This window comes from Myodes glareolus, chromosome 9, assembly GCF_982192425.1.
Source record: "Myodes glareolus chromosome 9, mMyoGla1.1, whole genome shotgun sequence".
In the NCBI taxonomy this organism is placed as follows: domain Eukaryota; kingdom Metazoa; phylum Chordata; class Mammalia; order Rodentia; family Cricetidae; genus Myodes; species Myodes glareolus.
Genome location: NC_142034.1, coordinates 79,850,312 through 79,874,243, shown reverse-complemented (window position 1 = coordinate 79,874,243; position 23,932 = coordinate 79,850,312). Strand labels below are relative to the sequence as shown.

Below are 23,932 nucleotides of genomic sequence, written 5' to 3'. Positions count from 1 at the left end.
AGCTTTCTGTCTCCTTTGGTAACATGTCAAAAATGCAGGTGATTTAAATTTCCTTGCACATAGAGGAATGAAGAAGTTTGGAATTTTTATGCATGATCAGGACCTGTGTTTGGGAAAATGTAAACTCATCACAGTGGAAAATGTGTTGTTTGGAGTCTGGGGGTGAAAACAAAGCTGATGGTTTTGGAGAGATTGCCGGAGCCAGATGGCCTAGTACTTCCCCAGTCTGGCGGCCCAACTGCTCCCTCCTGGATAATATACAGCCATTTGTTCGGGAATATTTACGCTAGAGCTGTTTCCATGTGAATGTTTGAACAGCATTAAAAACGAACATATTAGTCGGGATGCATTTATCGAACTCATATGGCTGTACAGACAGCCTGTTGTCTGTGTGTGGGTCTTACCGGGGATAAGGACTGTTTGGATGTGACATGCGTGAATTGTTGACATAGGTTTTGAAGCAGGGAAGATTTGGTTTTAGAGAGGAATTAAAAAATATATATGTGCTTTTGGAATCAAGCTAGTGGGAAGGATGGTTGCACCCAACTCAAAGTTCTGCTGTGAAAACTAAGTGGATCCATATCTGCAAAAGGCTTAGTACAGTGATTGATATATATTAAGTATATAATAAATTAGCTGTTCTTATGATTTTATTATTATTGCTTGACTGAGTTGACAAAGTCAATTGTGTCTACTAATGTAGTAAATGCAGTGACTATCCGAGTAGAATATCATTTATTACGTCTAGGAAAAAAGTCATATGGAATTATTTGAGGTACTTAGTTTGGTTTTTTCTGTTTGCTTTTTTTTTTACATGAGGCATTTGAATAATATAAGGGTTTTTAGTTCTCTGAGACAGAAGGGATGCATCAGAAGGTCCCTGCACTGGGGACGTGCTTGCCTTTTAGTCTGGGCTGTGATGTAACCGAACAGCATAGTGAATATGATATCATGCCCAACTCACTTCTGCAAACGGGCCTGCTTAGCTGCTGAGCTGGAATTACATCTTCACAATTTGCTCGCCAGTAGCCAAGCTGCTACTTGAGGCAAAACCAGTTTTTATTTTACTCTACTATTAATGTTAGATTTCTGTTTGATACAATTGTTTATGAAATGTCAGATTTGTGATGTTTTCTTTGGCATAGCTTAATCTTTAACTATGGTTCTTCTACCTACTAGAAATGGGACTGTTTTAGCTAGTTTTTTTTTTTTAATGGAAGACCGCTGGTGGGAAAATGTAATAATTGTTGTGCAGTGTGTTGATACTGAAGGCATCATGCTTGCTTTTTGATTAGCTCAGTTCTAGGTAGTTTGCTATTATTGATAGCTTATGTTTAAAAGAGATGTCTCTTTATTTTGAAGAAGGCAGTTTTTATATTTATGACCCTTTCTCTAAGGAGACAAATAGACTTTCCTTTTTGTTTTGTATTCAGAAATAGAAGTATCACTTTCAAGGTATTTTGATTTATGTGGGAAATTCAAGTTTTTGTTACCTCTCCTCCCTCTCCCTCTTGCTCCCTCCTTTTTGCAAACCAAGAAAATTCCTAATGAGAAAAATACACGGTACTGCTCCCTTGATTCTGATGGGGGACACAAAGAGTTAAAACTATTAGCAAAGTAAACAAAGAAAACCAAGCTCAATTCTCTGAACTTCTCTAGGCTTCCTATTGAAGTATGATCCCCGGGTATTCTCACCCGTGTCGGTTTCCCTTCTGCTGTGTGGTCTGTATCCATAGTAAGTTTCAGTGAACTTTTAAGCCTCAGCAATATTTTAGAAAAACCAGGGATGAACTATACTCCAAAGACGCCTTTTTAAAGAGAGGCAGCTTAGGCAAGCATGGGACAGAGACGACTGATTTCCAGAGATATCACACATCGACTTATAATTAAGCATTAGAAATGAGCGGTGCTTTCTTTTCGGACAGCCAAAGTTCCACTGCTGTTGTTTCGGGAGGGTGTGGAGGCTTTAACAATGCCTACGTTTTCTTCTTCTTTAGTTAATTATAAAAAAAATACGGTTCAAAAGACAATCTGAAAATGAGGAGAGGATTAGCAAGAGCTTGCGTTTGCTCCTGCCTGCCTGTTATTTTCTGGTAGAGGTTGACATTTAGAGAGGAGAGACTACTGTTTCAGGAGAAAATCAGGTCTCCCAATACAACAGGTTTATCTCATAGGAGCGCCAGGTTTTGAAAGTCAAGGAGAAGTTATTGCTATTTACTGGTTCATGTTGCTTCCTGTCCAAGCATCCCTACTGCCTTGAGGGATTTGTTTGCCCTTGGCAGGATTAACGTAAACATTATTTTCCACTTGATACTATGTCTTTTCTCTCTATGGTTGTAAGCCTCAACTTGATTCACCCTCAACGATTTATTTAAATAACGCATTTCCATAATTTCTCTTGCTCTCCCTCCCATCTTAGTGGCCCCCCCACCCTCATTTCTGATAAACACATTGATTTATTTAAGCCAGTGTTGCCTTTGTCCCTCTCTCAGCACACCACCTTCCCCCCAATGAGCAGACGCATGATTTACTATGGAGTATGACAATGAGCCTTCTTCTCAGTGTTCCATTGTCTGGGTCCTAAACCAGCTGTCTGTTAAAATGGTTTCACTTAAAATAGTCAATGCTGTTTATATGCCCCTGGGATCTCCCAGCTGATCCAACCTCAGCCAGCTTGCCTCAAACCCCACAGAGGCATACATTTAAATTCGGAAGAGAGTCTGAAACCCCCAGCCCCCCTTTTCCCAAATTGATGTTAGAAGATGCCTACTCTTGCGGGGGTGGGGGGTGTGTTATCAACTAGATTTGCTCAAGTGTGAGCCAGTCTTGCTAAATGTACACAGAGAAGATGCTTTTAGTTGAGGAGCAAGCTGGAGGGAGAACTTGAAGGCAATGAGTTAAAAAAGAAGATTGAAGTCTGTCTTAATGTTACTCTGACATTGAAGGTCTCCAAATAAGCCTATCAAACTGTCCTATACCAGGTCCCATTCAAATGCTCATTTCTGAAACCCTTATTTTCTGTGTGTTGTATGTGTATATGTATGCATGGGTGTTTTCAAAAGTCTTTTCAGCGTTTGAAAAATACTCTATAGGGTTTTTTTTTTTTTTAAATCTACAGTGTTAGGGGAGTTCTGCCTTTGAATTGCACAGGAAAACTTGCTCCCTTAATGCAACAGCGTAGTTTGCTCTAGAGATAGGAATTTTGTCCTTCCTTGCCCATGGTAGACTTCCACTCCCCTTTATTGTAGGATTTCCCAGAAGCAGGAATTCTTTTTCTGCCCCTGTGCATTGAGAACTCTTCTTATTCTATCCAGACCCAGGGAGAGGGAAGACAGAAACTGCAGATTCCAGATCTCCCCAGGCTTCTTAATTATTACTGAGCAAATGCAAACTCTTGGTTTCGTTTTTCTATGCTTGATTTGGAGAAAGAGTCCCTGTTCTGAATCCACTGGCGGAAGTGGAGTGGTAGCTTGGTATTTGGTAAAGAGATGAGTTACAGAGGGAGTGGGCCTGTAACAAGCGATGCTCAGTAGCCAGGAAAATAAACGTGGGATTTCTGGGAGTCCCTGTCCTCCATTGCCTGGGGAGTCCTCAGTGGATTTGCCTTGAGGCTTGCTATTAACCAGATATGTCATCATGGCCCCACTCATTTCAACCAGTTGCCTTAGTAACAACAGTGTTTATCTCATCTAGAAAGATGTGAAACGATTCTTATATAACGTATATGCCTGCCACCACCCTCTCCTCTAAAAAAAATAACATAATTTCTTCTCCCTTCCCCTACCCCTCTTGCTCCAGTATGGAAAACATTGCTAGTACCTGAACACCAACTTCCGGGTTACTTGTTTATCAAGGCAAACACTGAAGTTGAGGCAGAGTTTATGGAGTGTCTTAGGAGAACATACAAATAATTTAGTGATAATAGGATTTAGTAGAAATTTGCCATTAGAATTTTTTAGCACCATGCTTAAGATCTGTGTTTTTCCCTCTTTTTTTTTGATTTAAAAAAAACAGTGATTACAGAAAACAAAGCAGACACATAAGTTTTTTAAAATTTTTACATGTATTTATTATTTAGTTTGTGTGCTTAGGTGCACACACCCTCATGTATGTGTGGGGGCTGATGAGCACCACAGTGCGTGTGTAGAGGCCGAGGGACAACTGTCAGTTCTCTCCTGCTGCCCTGCGAATCCCCAGGATTTAACTCAGGCTGCCAGGCTTGTTGGCGAACACCTTACTTGGTGAGCAGTCTCACTGGCCTCAGGTTTTTGGTTTTCAGAATTTTCTGATTAATGACTAAATTAATGACTAAATTAATGATTAAATTTCTTTCTTTCTTTCTCTCTTTCCCTCTCCCTTTTTCTTCATTCCTTCCTTTTTCTTCCTTTTTTCTTCCTTCCTTCTTTCTTTCTTTCTTTCTTCCTTCCTTCCTTCCTTCCTTCCTTCCTTCCTTCCTTCCTTTCTTTCTTTCTTTTCCTTCCTTCCTTCCTTCCTTCCTTCTTTCCTTCCTTCCTTCCTTCCTCCTCCTTCTCCTCCTCCTTCTTCCTCTTCTTCTTTGACAAAGTTTCTCTGTATACTCCTGGCTGTCCTGGAACTCCCTCTATACACCAGTCTGGCTTTGGACTCAGAAACTGCATTTTCTAGAGTAAAACAAAACACTTCTTGGGAATTTGGAAAGGTCATTTAGAAACATAGGAAAGACATCCAGTGAGAAGGCTCAGAAGATAAAGGTGTTTGCTGAGTAAACCTGGATTCCTGAGTTCAATTCTTGATCCCCACATGACGGAAAGAGAGAACCAACCCCCACAATTTGTCATCTGACCTACACACACACACACACACTGGCACATGCCCCCTCAATATTGTAAATATAATAAGTATATAATAAGTAAATATAATAAGAATAAAGTAAGGATTGTGTATGCATGCTGGAACTAGTGGCTAAAGATGTGAAACTTCATAAGACATTAGCATAATGCAAGTTATTGCCCCAGAATACAGAAAGATGACTAGAGGGTGAAATGTCGTATTATAGTGTGAAACTCTGACCTGTGGTCCCTAGTGGATGGTGGGCATCACCCTAACCAAATGGTCAGAGTTTATGCTGCTAATAAACTCGTGCGTAGTAGAACCTAGTTCAGAGAGGATTCAGCATCACCCTGTACTGTTGTCCTGCCTTGAAGTCTAAGACTTTAATATGATCTCGAGGAATCCTGACACACCCGAGTAGAAGGACATTTTACAAAGTAACTGGCCTATATTTTCAACAACGTTAATGCCGTGAACTGCAACGACTGAAGGATGTCCAGAATGAAAGGAGACATGACAGCTGAGTGCGGTGATTAGTACTGGATTTTCTTTTGCTGTAAAGGACATTATTAGGTAATTGGTAAATCTCAATAAGGTCTGGAGATTAGATTATTCTATTGTATCAATGCTAATTTTCTGATTTAGATAATTGTGCTGTGATTATGCATGAAAATGCCTTGTTTTCAGGAAATGCATGCTGATATATTGAGGCCATATCTGCAATTTGCTAAAAAGTGATTTAGGGAAAAAGAGAAAAATAGGAAGCAAATTTAGTAAAATGCAAACATCTGAGGAATCTGGGTAATGGACTATCCTGCCATGGACTTCTAAATATATTCTTTCAACCTTTCTAGATGTTTACAGCTAAAGTAAAAACACTTTGTTTTTTTAGTACAAGGTTATGATGAGCTAGCCATAAAAAAAATAGTTTTGATGGGCCAGTGATAAAGAAATGTACTTTTTTTCACCCAAGGTTTTTCCCTTAATTTTTAATCTGCTGCAGTTTGCTTTGCTTTGTGTTCAGATACTGTAACCAGGTCATGGCCCATGGATCTGTCTGTGCTAGGTCTTAAGTTGTGGACGCTCTGTCTCCAAGTTCAAAAACAAAGTGCGTGAGAAAGAATATGACAAGTTAGGCACAGAAGTACTTTTGTGCGCCACCTAAGAACAAGAATAATCTCTGGTTAATTTAAATGGTTTTGTCACTGAGAAACTGAGGGTTCTGTGAATGTGTGAAAGTAATTTTATTAACAATTTGAAGCTGTGTTATATTAGTATTATGCAGTGATACAGTGTTAAGTGAGTTAAATGCATGCTGGTGCAGAATCCTGTTCTCCTAATAGCACTCTGTTTTCCTTTGGCTTGGGTAGTAACCTGTAGATCCAAGTGCAAGCTGGAGGTTCTGGGAAACTTGGTGGTGGGTGTCCTGAAGCAAAATGTGATTGTGTTACAAAAATAAAAGAGAAAGGGAGGGGGAGAGAGAGAGAGAGAGAGAGAGAGAGAGAGAGAGAGAGAGAGAGCGCAGCATCGAGGCTGGTGGTTTAGGACTCTTGATTTTGAGAATGAGACAGAACTCTTTATTTAGGGAGCTGACTGTGACTTCATTCCCCACACAGAACATGCTGGCAAGTGTTCCTGTTCGGGTGGGCGTACACCCTGCACCAACACATGTTTTCAGCCTCTTGGTAGGAAGAGGGGTTTTCCCTGGCTGCCTCACTTCAGAAATGACATAGTCGGTGCGCAGCTTGCTCGAGCTTTTCCCCAAACTTGTTTTGTGTCGCTTGCCAGTAGAACACTGACTGTGGGGTCTGGGAAGAGCGGAGAGGCAAATGTGTTCTACTGGGTGATCAAAGCCACATGCTTTTCTATATTTGAAATACAAAACACTGTAGCCTCTTCAGCCTTCTGAAGCTCCCCTCTTTATTGATCAGAATTATTTTTATTCTGTATTGAAAGAGACTTATGGTTGTCTTGACAACAGATGCCCATCACATGCACTGGTCCGAAGATGTGCATAATGAGGTGGTTGAGAGAGCAGAGAGGATCGCATCCTATTCCACTCAATTTGGGTTGATCCTGAGCAATGTGTCCTGAAATAATCAGCCTGGCTGATTTGCTTTTTTGCTCCTAAAAGTTAATTGGCCCCCAGCAGGGGCAAGGCGGTGGAGAACAAGATTGTTATAGGCAATGCTCTGCTACTTGCTTCTATTTTTAGCTAAAAACATGCCTTTACTTTCAGGCCATAGTGTACGAAGGCCAAGACAAGAACCCTGAAATGTGCCGAGTGTTGCTCACGCATGAGATCATGTGCAGGTAAGGAATTGCTCTCTCTCTCTCTCTCTCTCTCTCTCTCTCTCTCTCTCTCTGCAAAGTAAAGATGACTTTGGATCTCACGCCTAGGCAAAATCGGTTCCATTGGTTGGCTACATGTTTATTTTGCTTTTAGTAAATAATCTGGAAGAAAGAATTCTTAGACACATTTGGTAGTATCAGGGATTGCGGCGGTGCTCAATTATTTATTACATTTCATCTGGGAAGACATCGGCTTGCATTCTGATACCTCACAGATGATGGCCACAGAGCAGTGCCCCCTGTCACCCTTCACAGTGGAGTCAAATCCAGTATAGCCCGCTCAGTGGTGACATTTGCACTCAGCCTCATGCTTAGTAAAATGAGAGTTCTCTTGAAGTCCACAGAGGCTTCTGTTTGGGTCAACTTGAAAGTTATAGTTCTCCTTTTGAGTTCTTCTACTTAATATAACCCCCATACCCAAGCCTCATTTCTCCTTAAACTGATCTCTTTCTTTTCTTCTTGCGTTAGGTCTTTGACTTATCCTATTCATACCTGAACATGAAGCTAATAGTTCTTGGAGGTAGTGAGCTTTGAGATTGGGGCAGGGCAGTGAAAAGGAGTCCCTATGCTCCTCACATAGGAGTCTTCTCACTTTGGGCTGTAATCATGCTGAAGTGGCACCTGAGACCACCGTCACCTCCATGGCCTCCGCCAGGCCTGCACAGGAGAGGGGCAAGAGCAGGGGACAGCCTTTTAACTTGTGCTCCTCTTCCTTGGAAAAACAATCCAGTATTTTGATCCCGATAGCTCTCAAGTAATTGGATAAAGCAGGAAGATGTCACTCTGCGTGAGAGGAAGGCTCCTAATTGCTTTGTTAGGAGCAGGGCTCCCTGGCACAATGTTTACTGGGCTGCTGAATGTCGAAGACCAATCCATGTGAGTCTTCAGCTGCTGCTTCAGCATGGGTAGCCCTCCTGGGCTGCTCATGGACTCTCCTGGAAAACAACCTCAAAATGCTACAGCTGGAAGTAGAATCAAAAGGACTTCATGTGTTTCCTGAATGAAATCCCAAATACTAACATTTGGGTCTCTAAAAATTCCATGTTTCCTTTTTCTATTTTTTTAAAAATATCGTTCTGATTTATAGCTTGAAGATATAGAAGGGTTTCACACATTTTATTTCAGTGATTTGTAAAACTTGTTAATTATTCTTAAAGCTAGGTTGCTTTCCCCCCAGATTTAAGACAGTGAACACTCCCAAATGGTGTGGGATTCCTTACATTAGTGGGGAAAGTTAGTTTTACCCTGTGTGTATGAGCTGGATACCATCTAGCTGAGTGGTACCTTTCGGAATTAAAGGAGAAAAATCCATTTTGAGAAGCAGTAAAACATGACCTTGTCTGTATTACTACTTCCCCAAGCGTTTCTCTCAGGCTTTAGCCTTCTACAATTAGCATACCATTAGAGGGAACCCTCCAAGTGGAGCTGCTCACGATTGGAGCAAAACAGGAAACAGGAAGATGGATTTCAACCAACAGGCCAAGCACTATCTATACATCGTCTATTTGCATTTTGTATCTGCATATGTTTGGATTATGCTGGAGAGAATTCTATTCTTGAACTACTTAGAGATATATTATGCCTTTCACGCACAGGCCTCCCCTCTATTAATGCAGTTTATATTTTCCTTGTTTTTAAAATTCATTGGTCCAAAGTGCTTTATGATGCTGGTTGGTGTGCTTTACTGCTGACAGTGCCCCTATTTTTCAGAAACATAAAAATAGCAAAAATAAAATTCTCAAGCCACTGAAGGCAAATGATGCTGTTTGTACCGCCTGGCTAAGAGGGAAAAGCCATATTCCAAATGTCATCTTGCTAATGTTACAGATTACGGCTTTCCTGGCTGCCTATAGATGTGGAAGGGGTACTGTTTGTTTACCAGGCTGCCATGACCCCATTACACAAACCTGTCATCTATTGTGCGGCTAACAGTCTTTTAAATTGCAAATCTTATGCTCTTTAGGGGGCTTCAGGAAGAAAATTCTCACTTTCCATACCATCCTATTTCTCTTGATTTCTTGCCTGTTGTAAGTGGAAGTTGGGTTGTGCTGAATTTGCACCAGGGGTGCAAATGCAGCCTCAATTATAAGCATAAAATTAGAATCTGTTCACCATTAATCAGCCTGGCTAATTGCTATGCACCACCATTAGCCATATGGTGTGAAAGACAGCTTGCTCTCCCCAAGATGAAATTTCTTCATTGCAGACATGAAATAGTGAAGGCCCTGGATTTTAAAATAGCTTGTTTTAGATATTTAATTTCTAAGCAACTTTCTGCAGTGCTTTCTATCAAAGCTAACGGCACAATAAAACTTTGCGTGGATGTCACAAAAGCTGTGTGTTTATAGTATGCTGGCTGTGATGAAGGAGACAGAGAATTTCGTTCCACAAGAAAGGGTTTGGTGCATTCTGTTCATCACAGGCAAATGGAAGGGAAAAGGAAAAGATAAGCAAGACACACTTGTGTCTCACGTGCTGTAAATTAGGGAAAAAACAAAACAAAACAAAGCATTGTGTTTTGTGGAGGAGGTGATCCCATTGTGTGGGATGGCTAAAGGCACTGACTTCATGAGTTTATAATTATTGACTCCTGAGGACAAACCCTCTTTGATTGGATGATGCGGAGCACTTCCATAACATTATGAGAGAGTGTCTGCCTTTTGGTGATTTGGAATCTATCATACCAATCATGGCGGTGAAGTTCTTAAGATAACATGGTTCCTTGGATTTTTTAAAATTTGTTTTTATTGAGCTATATATTTTTCTCCGCTCACCTCCCTTCCTCTCCCCTCTCCTCCCCGCCCCTTCTACCCTCTCCCATGATCCCCGTGCTCCCAATTTACTCAGGAGATCTTATCTTTTTCTACTTCTCATGTAGATTAGATCCATGTATGTCTCTCTTAGGGTTCTCTTTGTTGTCTAGGTTCTCTGGGATTGTAAATTGTAGGCTGGTTTTCTTTGCTTTATGTCTAAAGCCACTTATGAGTGAATACATGTTATATTTGTCTTTCTGGGTCTGAGTTATCTCACTCAATATGATGTTTTCCAGCTCCACCCATTTGCCCGCAAATGTCAAGATATTATTTTTTTCCACTGTGTAGTACTCCGTTGTATAAACATACCACATTTTTCTGAATACTTTTTTTCTTAAAGAGTAGGATTCTGTAAGGGGTTTGCTTATGTGAGCACTCTAACTTCTGTGTTTAAATGGAACCCAGATTGGTTGGGGGATTTGGCATCCTGGTCTCCAGAGAGGCTGAGTACAGGAGGGGTTCGTTTTCAGTACCCAGGAAGAGGGCAGGTTATAGGCACCCACACTAAGAGAGAGTTCTTGCTTATTTTCTCTTCTTTTGTAGAAGAATCATGAATCTCAGGCTAGCTTGTTTCCTCTTTTACTTCTTTATTAGGCATTTTCTTCCTTCCTTCCTTCCTTCCTTCCTTCCTTCCTTCCTTCCTTCCTTCCTTCCTCTTTCCAGGTTTAGGTTAATTTCCTGCTTCAGACACCAGCTTAATAGGGCTTCTCCAGGGAAGCACCTCTGGCCCTTGGCCCAAGTCATATCCCCTTGTAAGCAGTCTAGTGTACCAGGTGCTTTTAACTTTATAGTACTCTGCGCCCTTGCAAATGACACCTTACTGTCTGTCTCTATTCGACCATGCCCCTCAAAGGCCCGGAAGTGACTCAGTTTTCCTCCATGCTTCAACTGTCCCATTTGTGAAATGGGATGTTAATACTGTCTCATAGAGTAGGAATTAAGATTAAATGCTATAAACTCTTTCCACAATGCTAGGCAGAGTCAGAACTGAAAGCCTGTTATGATTCAAAGCAGTATTAATAGAAGCAATAGCAGAGGCATCATTAGTGCCTGGCCAAGTATTTGGTACTTAGTTGCCCAAAGTAACTGATGGTAAGAAAATATTGAAAAGGGGTTTAGTGTCTATGAAAACCCGAATATGCCTGTTCTATTACAGTTGCCGGGGTTATGTGTCTTTATTTCTTAGTGCCTCTGACGCCAAGGGCTTGTTGGAAGCTTTATGTAGCCAATTAGACTTTACTGGGCAAAGGGTCTCATGTGATGGAACACTGAGGCCAAGGACTGTGTCAATTGAGAGAGAAGATGGAATAGTTGTGGGTGGGTCATAGGAGTGGGAATGGAGAGCGATGTGATGGGGAGAGGGGCTTTCGAAGCTGTATTAAGGAGAGTTTGTGGTCCAGGCAGAACTGTTGTGTGGAAGTTTATAGCTGGGCAGACCTGCGGCCTGGAGCTGGCCAGAGGGACTTGCTCAAAGATAACCAACTTCAGGCTATGCTTCTCAAAGGTGAGAACCGAAATGGCTTGGAAGGTGGGGTTGGGAAGTGTGGAAGAAGAGGAATAGAGGAGAGAATGGCCCCATTCTATTTATTTGTTTATTTATTTATTATGTACACAATATTCTGTCTGCGTGTATGCCTGCAGGCCAGAAGAGGGCACCAGACCTCATTACAGATAGTTGTGAGCCACCATGTGGTTGCTGGGAATTGAACTCAGGACCCTTGGAAGAGCAGGCAATGCTCTCAACCTCTGAGCCATCTCTCCAGCCCAATGGCTCCATTCTAGTCACATTGAGTAAGAAGGTCACACTATAGAATTAGGAAGTAGCTTGAGCATACGGGGCTCAAGAATGAAGAAGGGGGTATCAAGGTGTGGAAATCAACCTTGAGGGTATCCTAGTGCTGATGAGATGCACAGGGGTACAAGGAGAGAAAAGCCCCAGGTCACTGGTGACTCAGGAAGTAGATTCATGTAGGTACCCTGGGGTTGGCCACAGTTTTAAATGAGCCCAACTGGCAAGAAGTGCTGGCCACTCTTACAGGAGAGATCAGTGCTGACCAGTACTCAAATGAACTCTAGAGAAATGAAGGAGGGCTAGACAATGTTAGCAAACACTGAAAAAAGATCAATCGGAGAGAAGAGTTCCAGATATGAACCCCATTAATTCACAGGGCCGAGAGTGCCCCTGTAGGACAGACTGGGTGGAGACGGCAAGGTTGCATGCTTGGAGATTAAGTCTTCTGGAAACAGACACCTTTTAGGTGTGGCAGGCTGATGAAGGGCAGAAGAATCCGTGGATTAGATTCCTCCTGAGTTCATCCCCTTTGTAAGTATTAACCAGGCTATCCAGTGATTCACAAAGCCCCTTCTCTAGCCACTTTGACTGAGGAGGGTAGGATTCTTCATTTTTATTGAGACGCTCAGTTTGAAACGACTCCTTTAGCAAGGAGCAGTTGCACCTGTCTGTAATCCCTGCACTTGGGAGGCAGAGGCAGAGGATTGCTGCCGAACTGAGGCTAGCCTGTGCTGGATAGTGAGTTCTGGCCTGGCCCCGTCAGTGCTGTATAACAAGACTCGGATCTTAATTGTCCCCACCCGCTACCCAAACGACTCATTTCTCCAGTGGCAAGAGGCTCTTCTTCCAGAAAGAAGTTATGTGCTTCAGACGATGATCTGCAGGCACCAAGCCTAGGGAGCCTTCAGATGTTTCCTGCCCTGATTTATGAACCAGCGAGTCAGCGCACTAGAAATCTGCCACCTGTGTTAGGCCGCTAAGGCAGGGACTCCCATGTCTGCTTTTTCTCTAAGTGTGCAGAACTGGCTGGGAAATGCATGGTCGTGCTGAGCAAGAGGCTGCTGTTCTGAGTCTCCAGTGCATGTAGCCCGCACCAGGCGTGGGAGACCGACTGCTGTGACTGTCCACATGGCAGTCCTGCCATTTGGGTTGCAGATTAAAAAGGGACGCAAAGAGCAGTGGCACCGGCCTGCTTTTTTGGGATCCTGATCTTGGGCAAATCAAGTTAGGTAAGCCAGGTCCTCTCATGAGATGCCCGCTGCAGGGAGCATGCGCCCAGCCCTTTCGCGCGCAGATGGCAGGAGGCTGAGTGACACTGTGTGAGCGAATGGGGGCCTCAGGCATGCTCATTCTGTTTGCTTTGATCAATGTGCTTACTTTTCCCTGTAAGAGCTTCTTCAACTGTGTCATTTACCGGATTGCTCCAGTGTAAGCCCTCTTCTGCCTAAACATTAGTGAATTTTGCTCTCTAGCTCGTCCCTCCTGGTTGATGCCTGCCCTGCCTGAAGTGGAGATCAGAGCCCATCTTACTTTCTTTGACTTTAGTGGAAAGAAATGGGGGCAATTCTGACTAACTTCCAGGGTAGTGTGTCAACCCTACCTTCTTTCTTTTTAGTGTATAGAGTTCCACGGGTACAGATTTGCGTGCGCACGCACGCACGCACACACACACACACTTCCAGGTACTTACCCACATGTATTACATGTACACACATGCCTGTGTACATATCTTTGTCAGTTTTCACTGATATGATAAGATATCTGTTGGAAACTAATTAAGAGAGGAAGGGTTTCTTTGGGCTCATTTTTCAAAGGATTCCATCGATGGTTGCTTTGTATTTCTGGGACCATGACGGGGCAGAATATTATGGCAGAAGGGCCTCATAGAGAAAAGCATGGGGATCTAGGAATGGCCCAGGGCAAGGTGCAGCCCACAAGAACATGTCCCCAGAGACCTACTTCCTTCAGTCAACGCTGCCAGCGTTTCCAGAACCTCCAAAGGTAGTAAAACAAATTAAGACTTAGACTTCATAGGAGCCTGTGAGGGGCTTTGCACGATCCTATTTTACCTGCCTTTGTATCTTATGAGTGATATTGTGTGCACTTCTGCGGTGGCTGAGGTGTTGTGGGAAATGTTGGCGGTGTGACGTAGCAATGTGACCCAAGAAACAGTAACGCGGCTAAGCTAGTTCTATAGTTTGCATAAACTTTTCTCCCTAAGTGTAGAGTGACTTCCATTACTCCCTTTTTCTGTTTTCTGGATTCTCACTATTTAGTTGCCATCCTGTCCTTTTCATATGCGCATGCCTTTGGGTCCCTTGGAGTCCCAGCTTAGAGATCTGGCATAACTCCTCTTCCTGTTATCCGGGTGTCTGTGTGTTGTGGAGAGGAGGGCTGTCCAGGAGGTGAAGAACATCTCTGGGGCTAAGAGTGACATTTGTTTGGAGGAGGTGGTTTGGTGGGCAGGATGGGTAGAGTACGCAATACTTGCCTAGGGAGTCAGCTTTGCTTTTCTATCGGCCATGTCCCCTCCAGTCCACCATACTTATTCCTAACGTTGTTGATTAATATTCATCCAATCATTTATTCATTGAGTCATTTAATAGCTGAGCTCTGATATTCTATCTCAAGCTCTATGCATGAGGGAACTGATATGGCCAGTTTCTGCCTTCATGTCACATGGGAAGTAGCAGAAAGGGAGGATGGAATGGGGAAAATTCCCAACAAAAATGCCCGAGTATGTAAGTAACAGGTTGAGCGGCATTACAGTAGCTGCCCCAGAGAAAAACAGCTCAGTTTAGATTAAAGGTGATGTGTCAGGTAAGCCAGGGCATCTACACCAACTTCTAAGGACCAAGGGGAAGTAGTTGAGGACAGAAGCACAGGAGGAGCTGTGGAGCAGAAACTTGTCTGGCCTGTACCTGAGGTACGATGGAGCCTGTCACGTTGGAGGAATCGCGACTGGTCCATGAGGCTGGAGGTTGGCAAGCTGGAAAGAAAAGGGTGGCAGGCAGGTCAGTGGCCTGGCGTTCTGCCACACCCTGGATTTATTCAAAGTACAACGGGAAGCTGTTCAAAGGTCTTAGCCCACGAAATGGCACAGTCTCCTGGACATTTCACAAAGATCTGCTGGATGGGGCAGGCCTATTAGATGGAGTCAAAGTGGAGACAGCAAAGCCAAGGGGGAGGTTTTGCAGAACTCCCAGTGATAAATAAGAGTGACTGGGCTGAAGACAGTAATGGTGGGTAGGGAGAGAAGTCTTGGACTTTAATGTGTGTGTGTGTGTGTGTGTGTGTGTGTGTGGTAACCCGTAGTTACAATCCAAGCAAGCTACAAGAGTTCCCTGAGGGCATTTCCCCCAGGGAGGACTGTGGTGAGGGTAGAGCTTCCCAGGGCCCACTTGGAGAAGGAGAAGGAAGGAGGAACACCCTCTGCTTTCTCAGCATCTGCTTTCCTCCCTGAATAAAGAGGACATGGCTATGTCAGTGGACTGCTTTTGGCAACCACTCCGTCTACACAGCTCAGGCTTCTCAGACTTGAAGTATAAACAGGGTATAAACCCAAGGGTGATCCTGATACTGCCCCACCTTTGGGGTCTTAATTGGACCAGCCATTCTTAATGATGATGCTAACCTGACAAACTGAGAGAACACTGGCGGAGGGGACCAGTCCTCAGAAATAATGAAATTAGGTTTTCAAATATTATTTTATACTTTTTTGTGCTCATATACTTGTGGGTTTGCGTATCATGGTGCAGATATGGAGGTCAGAGGGCAGCTTGAGGGAGTAGCTTCTCTCCTTCCACCTGTGGATCACAATCAGGCTCAGGTCTTCAGACTTGGTGGCAAGCACCTTTACTTGCTGAGCCGTTTTGCTGACCCCTAGAGTTGAGTCTTAAGCTATTTATTTTGTACACATGCCAACCCCTAACATTTTTTCTCCCTGTGTCTTTATTGGTTTCCCAGATAGGATACCTGGGGCCTACCACTGCATAGCCTGTCTTGAGGCCCAGATAAAATTCTCCAAATCAGAGAGTGACTAGGTTGTGTGTGGAGGGGGTGTTTTCCAGCTGGGGCTCTGAGAAGAGAAGTGAGATACAATTCTTTCTATTGCCTTTTGCAAATATAGACTCAGGCAAGCACCAAACTGATTCATTTCTCAGGAATTCAGTGAAAGAGAAGAAGATGTCTCAATTTTGGTGAAACGCTTCCTATGTTTGGAAATATTCCTGGGTCTTGAAAAGTGAAATTCAATGTTTGGTAGTCTCCAGCAGATATCTAAATTTAGACTGTGTATATATGTGTGTGGTGAATGTGTGCATGTGTATGTTTGTGTGAGTTTGTGTGTGTGAATGTGTGTATGTTTGTGTTTGTGTGAGTATGTGTGTGTTTGTGTATGTGTGTATCTATGAGCATGTTTGTGTGAGTGTTTGTGTGAATATGTGTGTGTGTGTGAGTGTATGTATGTGAAGTTTGTGTAAGTATGTGTGTGTGATTGTGTGTTTGCATGTGTGTGTATATTTGTATGTTTATATGAGTATGTGTAAGTGTGTGTGTGTATATTTGCACACATTAGAATGTATAAGAGGGATGGAGAAAAGTACGTATTTTACTTATGGTATGCAGTAGAGTCCAGCTCCTGAGGAACCTTCCAGCCTTCTCCACTGACCAAGCATGCTTTTTTACAGTGTAGTCCTGAGTGGAGACTAGCCAGGGGACAGCTTGTTACTTACAAACGTATTTGAGATGGAGAGTTTTTCTGCTGAGGGTGCATATTTTTCAGAAACATGACATTTTTCAGCTGAGGGCTGTATATCTCAGATGGTAGAGCACATGTTGGAAGTCCTAAATTCAATCCCCAACACCATAGCATAAAGTGGGTATCTACCAATAATCCTAGCCAGTGCTGAGGAGGTGGTGGGAGGAGGCCCGACAGTTCAAGATTCATCTTAGCTAGATAGCAAGCTCAAAGCCAGTCTTGGATGCCCAAGACCTTGTCCTGAAAGAGAAAAGAAATACACGATCTTTTATTCACTCCTTTGAAACACCTTGGGCCTTTAAAATTTGGGTTCTTTATTTATTTATTCATCCATTTACTTACTTATTTATTTTGACCTGGCAGTCTCAAGGACTCAATAAAGTAGGATCTGCGTAACAGGCTGTTCTTATGTTTTCCTGCTTACAGACAGGGTTGTGCTGGCCATTGGGTCCATTGTCCCCACTTCTCTCCGAAAACTAAAGTAGTGGCCAGTGCTGGCCATCAAAGCTAGAGGACTGAGGCTAAGCTTTGCACGTTCTCCCATCTCACCTTCTCCTTATGTAGATCACTATGTGCGGCCTTTATTCTCAAGAAGACGTTCAAATGCAGACTGTCGTTGCTCTGGGATTTTTGAGAAGGCTGTGGTTGAAGGAAGTGCCACCCATCAAAAAGAGGAGAAAAAAAAAAAGAATCCATTTAATACAGAGCGACTAGAGGAGAGCAGTCACTCATCCTCATTATTGACGCCTTCCACGCAATTAGTGTGTTCTTGAGGGAAGGGTGTTTGATCCACCCACGACCCTGCATATTCTCATTGGGTAGATGTGAGAACAGCACTTCACACTGAACCCTGCCAATACCCGCGTAGTGAAGGAGAGACCCCAGCTGAGGGCTGCCTTCCTGGCTCTGCGAGGGCCCTCTCCCTCTCCTGTCCTCTGAGCAGGGAGAGGTTAAGCCTGGCCATTAACCCATAAGTGACCCACGTAGAATTTTCTGTTCCTGGGATCCGTTGATTGCCAGGTAGAGCTTTGTGGTAATTCTAGCATTTGCAACCCAGCAATTTGAACCTTCTGTCTGCTTAAATGATGATTTTACATTGTAATGGTGGGTACTAAATCCTCTCGCTTTTGCTCCGCAGCCGCTGTTGTGACAAGAAAAGCTGTGGCAACCGAAATGAGACTCCCTCAGATCCAGTGATAATTGACAGGTAGGGACCACTCTTCTTTCACTGGATTCTTATTCCTCATTATAATGCAACACCTGTTTTGTGTCGCTCATCGGCGCGGGTTAGAGATGCATGTGGCTGAAGTTTGCCTGTTGGTCCTGACTTAGGCTGCGCCGAGTTAGTGTGATTTCTGGGAAAGCCATATGGAATGTTCTTTGGAGGCCTGTTTCTTGGATGGCTCTGGTTTTGTGCCTGATTAATGCACATAAAGTAATATATATGTGTATGTTCATTCCTCACTCTCTGTGGCTCAGTCCCCATGGTGTATCAGGAAGCTTCAGGAATAAAATAATAATAGTTTTGTGATTTATGAAATGTGGTTGGGTGCTTATAAATATTTAACTTTTATTTGAAAAATGTTTGAATCATTATCACTTTTAGCTACAGTAGTTCTGTTGGATGTAATCCATCTACATTTTAAGGTTTTATTTATGCATAAAAGCAGTTTAAAGAGATCTGTGAACCAAGATTTTCCTACTGTTATTTCCGGGCTTGATTGCAGCGCGCACAGTATTGTACGTTGATTAATTTATCCTGCTTGTCTTAATTATTGTGTTTTTAAACAGATCCATATTACTAATCTGACATGACCAAGTAAATCACTGTAGAACAATACATCTGTTTCAGTTCGCCAGTGCAGTTTTGAGTCAGTGTGCACACATTGTGCAGAATGGCATCCCAAATATTCATTTTACGTTTTAATTATTGAAATTCATTGTATGGAAACATGTATGATAAACCATTCGTTACATGGCACTACTCATTGAGAATTAAATGGCCTGGAAGCTTTATGGAGACTGTCAATTGTCAGCTAGGAAAAGAGCTAGCTAGCATCTACTCGCTGTGGGAAAAAAGAATCTTCATTCAAATGAGACAGATTCCTTCATTGAGGAAATCAACAGCCAAATGCACATCCCATTTTGGGCTTTGATAATATTGTCTTAGACAACAGCAACACAAAGATGCAACAAGAACAATTTGTCAAATTCCTTGTGTTTGTGAATTTTGATTTATCGTTTTTCAGGGAAAGAAATCTAGGTGTCTATTTTGTTCATCCTACTTACTGTCAAAAGATTGTTGGTTATGACCTCTGTGAGTCTTCCGGATCTTAGCTCAGCAATGATCACCAAGTATCTCTGTAAAAGTTTCACTTCAACTGAGTATTCTAGTCAGAGATCTCATGCTAATATTCATGAATATGTATATTATATTTGATATGCATAATAGCATCTTAATTCCATGTTATGAGGCGAAGGTTCACTGTACGGTGATGTTGCCTGGTGTCTATTGGATGAGAATGGCGTGCTTCTCTGGGAGAGCAGATAGATCATTCATAAACCTGTATTTTCTGCCCTGGAAGATAAAAATCTCCCAACGAACAAGGTCAGAGGCCTACCTCCCTGCGGCTGGTGTCATTTGTGGATCCCTTTCAGAGCGCTGCTTCCGTTTTTAAGCAAGTATTTTCTACTCTTGCATTAAAAAGAAAGCATTTCATCAAAGAGCCAGTCCACATACTCCCCAAACTTTGAAACCATAAGCATTCTGTGGTGCCTCCTGGTCTTTTTAGGTTTAGGTGGTGAGGAGGACCTACCGTGCCACCCGCAATGAAAACATTTTTTTCCCTGTCTTTTTGCTTGTGAGAGGGTTAGGCTTTAAAGTTCTTCATTTGGTTTTAAGCTGTGACTCTGATGCAGAAGGCTGATAGAACTGTGGTTTGAATAACATCTGATTTTGACCTGTTCCTGTGGGTTGCGATGGCAGGAGAAACTTGACTCAGCAGAGCTGTAATTAGCCCGCCCCATGTTTTTGAAACAGGATTGTGTTACCTGGATTGCATTAGTGTGGCTTCTATAGTCGCCGCCTTGCATCTGTCCCAGTAGGGTACTTAAAACCCTTTCTTGGCTGGGGGAGTTCAAACAGTTTAGGCAAAATAAGTCTACACTTTAGGCTGTGGGTGCTTTAGCGATATTATTCCTGACATCTATCCTTTTCCTTCCTCCCAACCCCACTCCCCCTCCCTTCTTTCGATTAGACAAAGTAGAAAACCTTGTATAGCTAGGTTGATTTCTTGAAGGTAGGGGCATTTTAAAGCTGTCTGAGACATTCTGGATGTGTTCAAGTCCCAATATCCATTTATTTGCTAGTGTTTGCCACTGTCTGACACGGAGCTACCTTTTCAGGCAATGAGACCGGTTGATAGGCAGAACTCCCAGTTGGCTATTTTTATTTGCATGAGTTTTCAAAGTTCTTCGCCCCTTCAGTTTGCCAAAGATGTTAAAAAAAAAAAAAAAAACGCACAAACCTCCAGTCGTGTCTCTGCCGATATGTGAAAATTCTCTTTCTAATGGTGAGGGATGGAAATCACAAGAGCTCAGGCAAAAACGGACAAAACAAAATATTTTTCAACTGCACAGAATTGCTGCAAAGGGCAAAAATATGACGGCAACGGTGTTTGAATTTCAGGTTCCAATTTCGCTCCGTGTTACAGATCACATAATATCTATTCCGTGCTTAGGGTTTGATTTGCTTTCAGATTTATGGATCTGAGTCCCTGAGCCTGCTGCCCTCAATAGCAACAGCCTGTTCTTATACTATGCATACTGTACTCAACATAAGGCCGAGGGCGTGGGCTCTTGTGGCCTTAGAAGTTAGCGTAGCTTTAACACAACAGTCACCTCTTTTTGAAAGCTAATAGTTTCTAGTTCCCTTTGCTTGACCTTCAGAATTTGGAAGAACACTGCTATTTTTTTTTTCAGTCAAAGGACTTTTAGTAGTGATTATTCAGGAAGGCTATTTATAGTGAAGAATGGAAGAGGCTTTTTGGTCACACAGCACTGGTGCAGGGCCAGCCGTTTCTGTGTTAAAACTTGGCTACATTATCTCTTGCCAGGGATCTGGAGGCCAGTTTGGCAAATTGTATATATATGTAAAATGGAATTAACAAAATCAGCAGTTGTACAGACAAGTGTCTATCTCCTTCCAGTGGCAAGCAACAAAGTAAGAAAATATGACCCAAATGACTTCTTTTCAGTCAGGACAATTTGTCAACATGCTTATTGGAAAATTGCTATGTGGTATAGGAAGGGTGCATCTGGAGCCGGCTGCTAGGTTACGTTTCTGCTCAACGCCAAAGAGCTTGATGAAGAATCATAAAACCCCAGCCTGTGCCCAATGATCCAGCTATTTGGGCTGTGCAGACATGGGAGAAGTCAAATGTGTTAGGTTTAATAGCTGATGAACAGGAACTAACAACAGCAAATTTCATTATCTTTGAGCTAAAGGGCTATGTGTGGTCATCGTTGGTAAAGTAAAAAGCAAAAACTGACTTCCAGTTCTTTGCGTGAAGGTGTGGGGGCCGACTGAACATCCGCACACTAACTCGGATCTGAATTTCAAAGGTTTGCAGTGAAATTCCTGTTTGGAAACTGAGTATGTTGTAGTTCCATTACTACAGTGAATATCCTTGTGTCCTAACCTTTTCCCTTGGAGTGATCTGAGTTCAATAAATAAAACCTCATTAGGTTATTCCCATTTCAACGAGTTTATTAAATTTTGCAGGAGTAATTAGCATAAGCTGTGCTAATTTTTCTGGAAGACTAATGACGGAGGTTCTTAATTAGCTTGACTTTGTAGGAATCAGGAGAGAGGATAATGGACAAAAGTCGCATAGGGTAACTCTGAATTGGGAACCCACTTTTTCAGAATCCATGCAACTTCTGTCTCTCTACGGAAACTTTGGGATGCATGCTTTAACTGTGCAGATTAAAACTAAAGACTTTTATTCTGTAGTTAGTTAGCTACAATTAGGATCCTAGCTTGGTTGAAAACAACAACAACAACAACAACAACTTTATTTTCCTAGATTTACCTTGGAGTGGTGAGGTAGATGAACGTGGATGGCCTTACAAAAACACCTCTTTCTTCAAATTCTACCATACGGTTCCTTCCACGGGAAACACTGATGTCTCTGGCTAGAATATGTGGGACTGGGATGTTCTACAGTGTTCTTTAATTTGGAATCAGTGTGATGGATGAAAAAGTTAGATCAACTAAGCAAATGAAGGCATACGTTCTTAGGACTAGAGATCGTTAGCCGCCCCCGCACAGAATTTGTTTTTAAGGGACAGAAATAATGCAAGATAAACTCATAACGGGTGTCTGTTAAAACCCAATTCTATTAGGATTATGCATAATGTGGTTCAGGCAGCCTGCAAATTTTGGGTCCCCCCAAACCAGCATTTAAAACTTAGATTTTTAAAACCCATCCACACGTACTGGACTAATGATTGGGCTTGCTGATTGTCACAATCTCGCCTTGTTTTTCTTTTCCTTTGTAAGACTCTGTCGGCACTGATACTTAGAACTAGGAGATATAGAACACCAAGTATAGCATTAAGAAATGACACAGCTTTTGTGGCACAAAACCCTCAGCTTCTTTGGAATTAGTTCAGGCAACACTTATCCAAAGCTGTCCTAAAATAAAAACCAACATACACACACACACACACACACACACACACACACACACACAACAACAACAACAAACAAACCAAACAGAGAAGAGAAAAAGAACCAAGATTTGTTTTCCAGAACGGTCTAAAGTTCTTCTACATGTAGGTCATTTAAATATTGTCAACTGGCTTTTCGATGGTTATGATGCAAAATGGTATTGTCAGTCAGGAAAGAACTAGAATGCTAACTTTACCATCCACAGGCCAGTTGAATAGAAAGCCTTGGCCACTCTGGGGTTGTTCAGATAGAAACTTTGATTGAAGGTGCAGGCTTGAACCTAAGAGGTCAGGCGGAGAGGCACGACTTTGTAGACAAGCACAGTTTTATCTCATTATCACGTTAACTTTCTTGGCAAAGTTGTTGCCCATGCTTTTACGTGACTATGACCATCAGCATGACGGGAAACAACAGTCACATGTAAACTCAGGATGCTCATAGGCGATTCTTAACCATTGGGCATGGATGAGAAAATGTATTACGCTGAGTTTCTGAAAGCATTGAGGTCCTTTAGCGAGTAACTTCTCTGCCTTTTATTATCAATGATAAATCCCCAAATCCACGCAAAGTGATTTTCTGTCTTTGTGTCTCAGGGGTTCTCAACCTGTGGGTGACGACCTCCACAGGGGTCACATACCATAGATCATTTGCATTATGATTCATAACAGTAGCAAAACTGCAGTTCTGATGTAGCAATGAAATAATTTTATGGTGGGGACGTCACTGCAACGTGAGGAACTGTATTCAAGGGCGACCACCTTAGAAGGGTTGAGAGCTTCTGCCTTAGATGGGCATGGAGATATGCTTCTTAAACGTTGCAAATGAAAGCCGTAGCCGGGTTCATGACTTCAGTTGCTTGCTCATTCAGTTCTTATCTTCCTCTTCATCGTCATTCAGAAGGGCCAATCAGTGAGCAGAGAACTGTTTGGGCCCAGCACGCAAGCTGCTGTTTGGGTCACTAAGAACCAGAGGTGCAAATGCGTTTCTCAGCGCTCTGATAAACCTTCCCACCTCATTTCCTAACTCCTGTTCAGTGAAAACCAAAGGAGGAGAAATCTCCTCCCTAAAGCTGCCCCAGGCCGGATAATTGCTGTCCTTCTGGCTGCTCTGAGAGGCTTTTCTCTTTTCAACAGGGGAGAGTCAGCATCAACACAGAGCATGAATTTGCAGTTGGTTTCTAGCCCTAGTGCATTTAAACATTTGTTTTCTCAGTGGGAATTCACATGTGATTATTAGTAATGAGACTTATGTGAGCGAGTATCATTCTCAATTTTACACGTATCACATGGTACCATTCTGAGCACAAGTGGGGCTCTTGAACACTTGGGTACAGCTTGCTACCGTGATAAAAAAAAGTTACTAATACAATTAGCTAATAGCAGCCTAGATTCCATTTGCTCTCAGCTCTTCTCAAATACACGACCAGGATACATTAAAATGCGTTTCAAATATGTTGACAGTAAATCATAACGCAAAGTACTTTTGCAGGGTGTTACACTACAGCAGACGCTGTATAATAAGCAATGGTGGTCTTCCTGTAAAGGGCATTATGGCCCAAGTTCCAAGAAATGTGTTTCACAGAGCTTCAGGGCATCGGCAAGTGTGTGTGTGTGCAAAACAGAGCCCGTGTGTGGGCTCACAGCGTGGCTTTGTGTCTCACGTCACCGTAAGTT

General features: G+C 42.6%; 1 protein-coding gene across 8 annotated transcripts in view; it reads left to right on the top strand.

The window, feature by feature from the left end:
• Window positions 1-23,932, top strand: part of Ebf1 (EBF transcription factor 1) — a 389,901-nt gene that overhangs the window by 8,710 nt on the left and 357,259 nt on the right. For all 8 annotated transcript variants that reach the window (XM_048435960.3, XM_048435959.3, XM_048435958.3 and 5 more), the window contains 2 exons: window positions 7,049-7,122; window positions 17,664-17,732. In XM_048435960.3, the coding sequence (XP_048291917.1) occupies window positions 7,049-7,122; window positions 17,664-17,732 (143 nt within the window). The remainder of the gene's footprint in view (window positions 1-7,048; window positions 7,123-17,663; window positions 17,733-23,932) is intronic.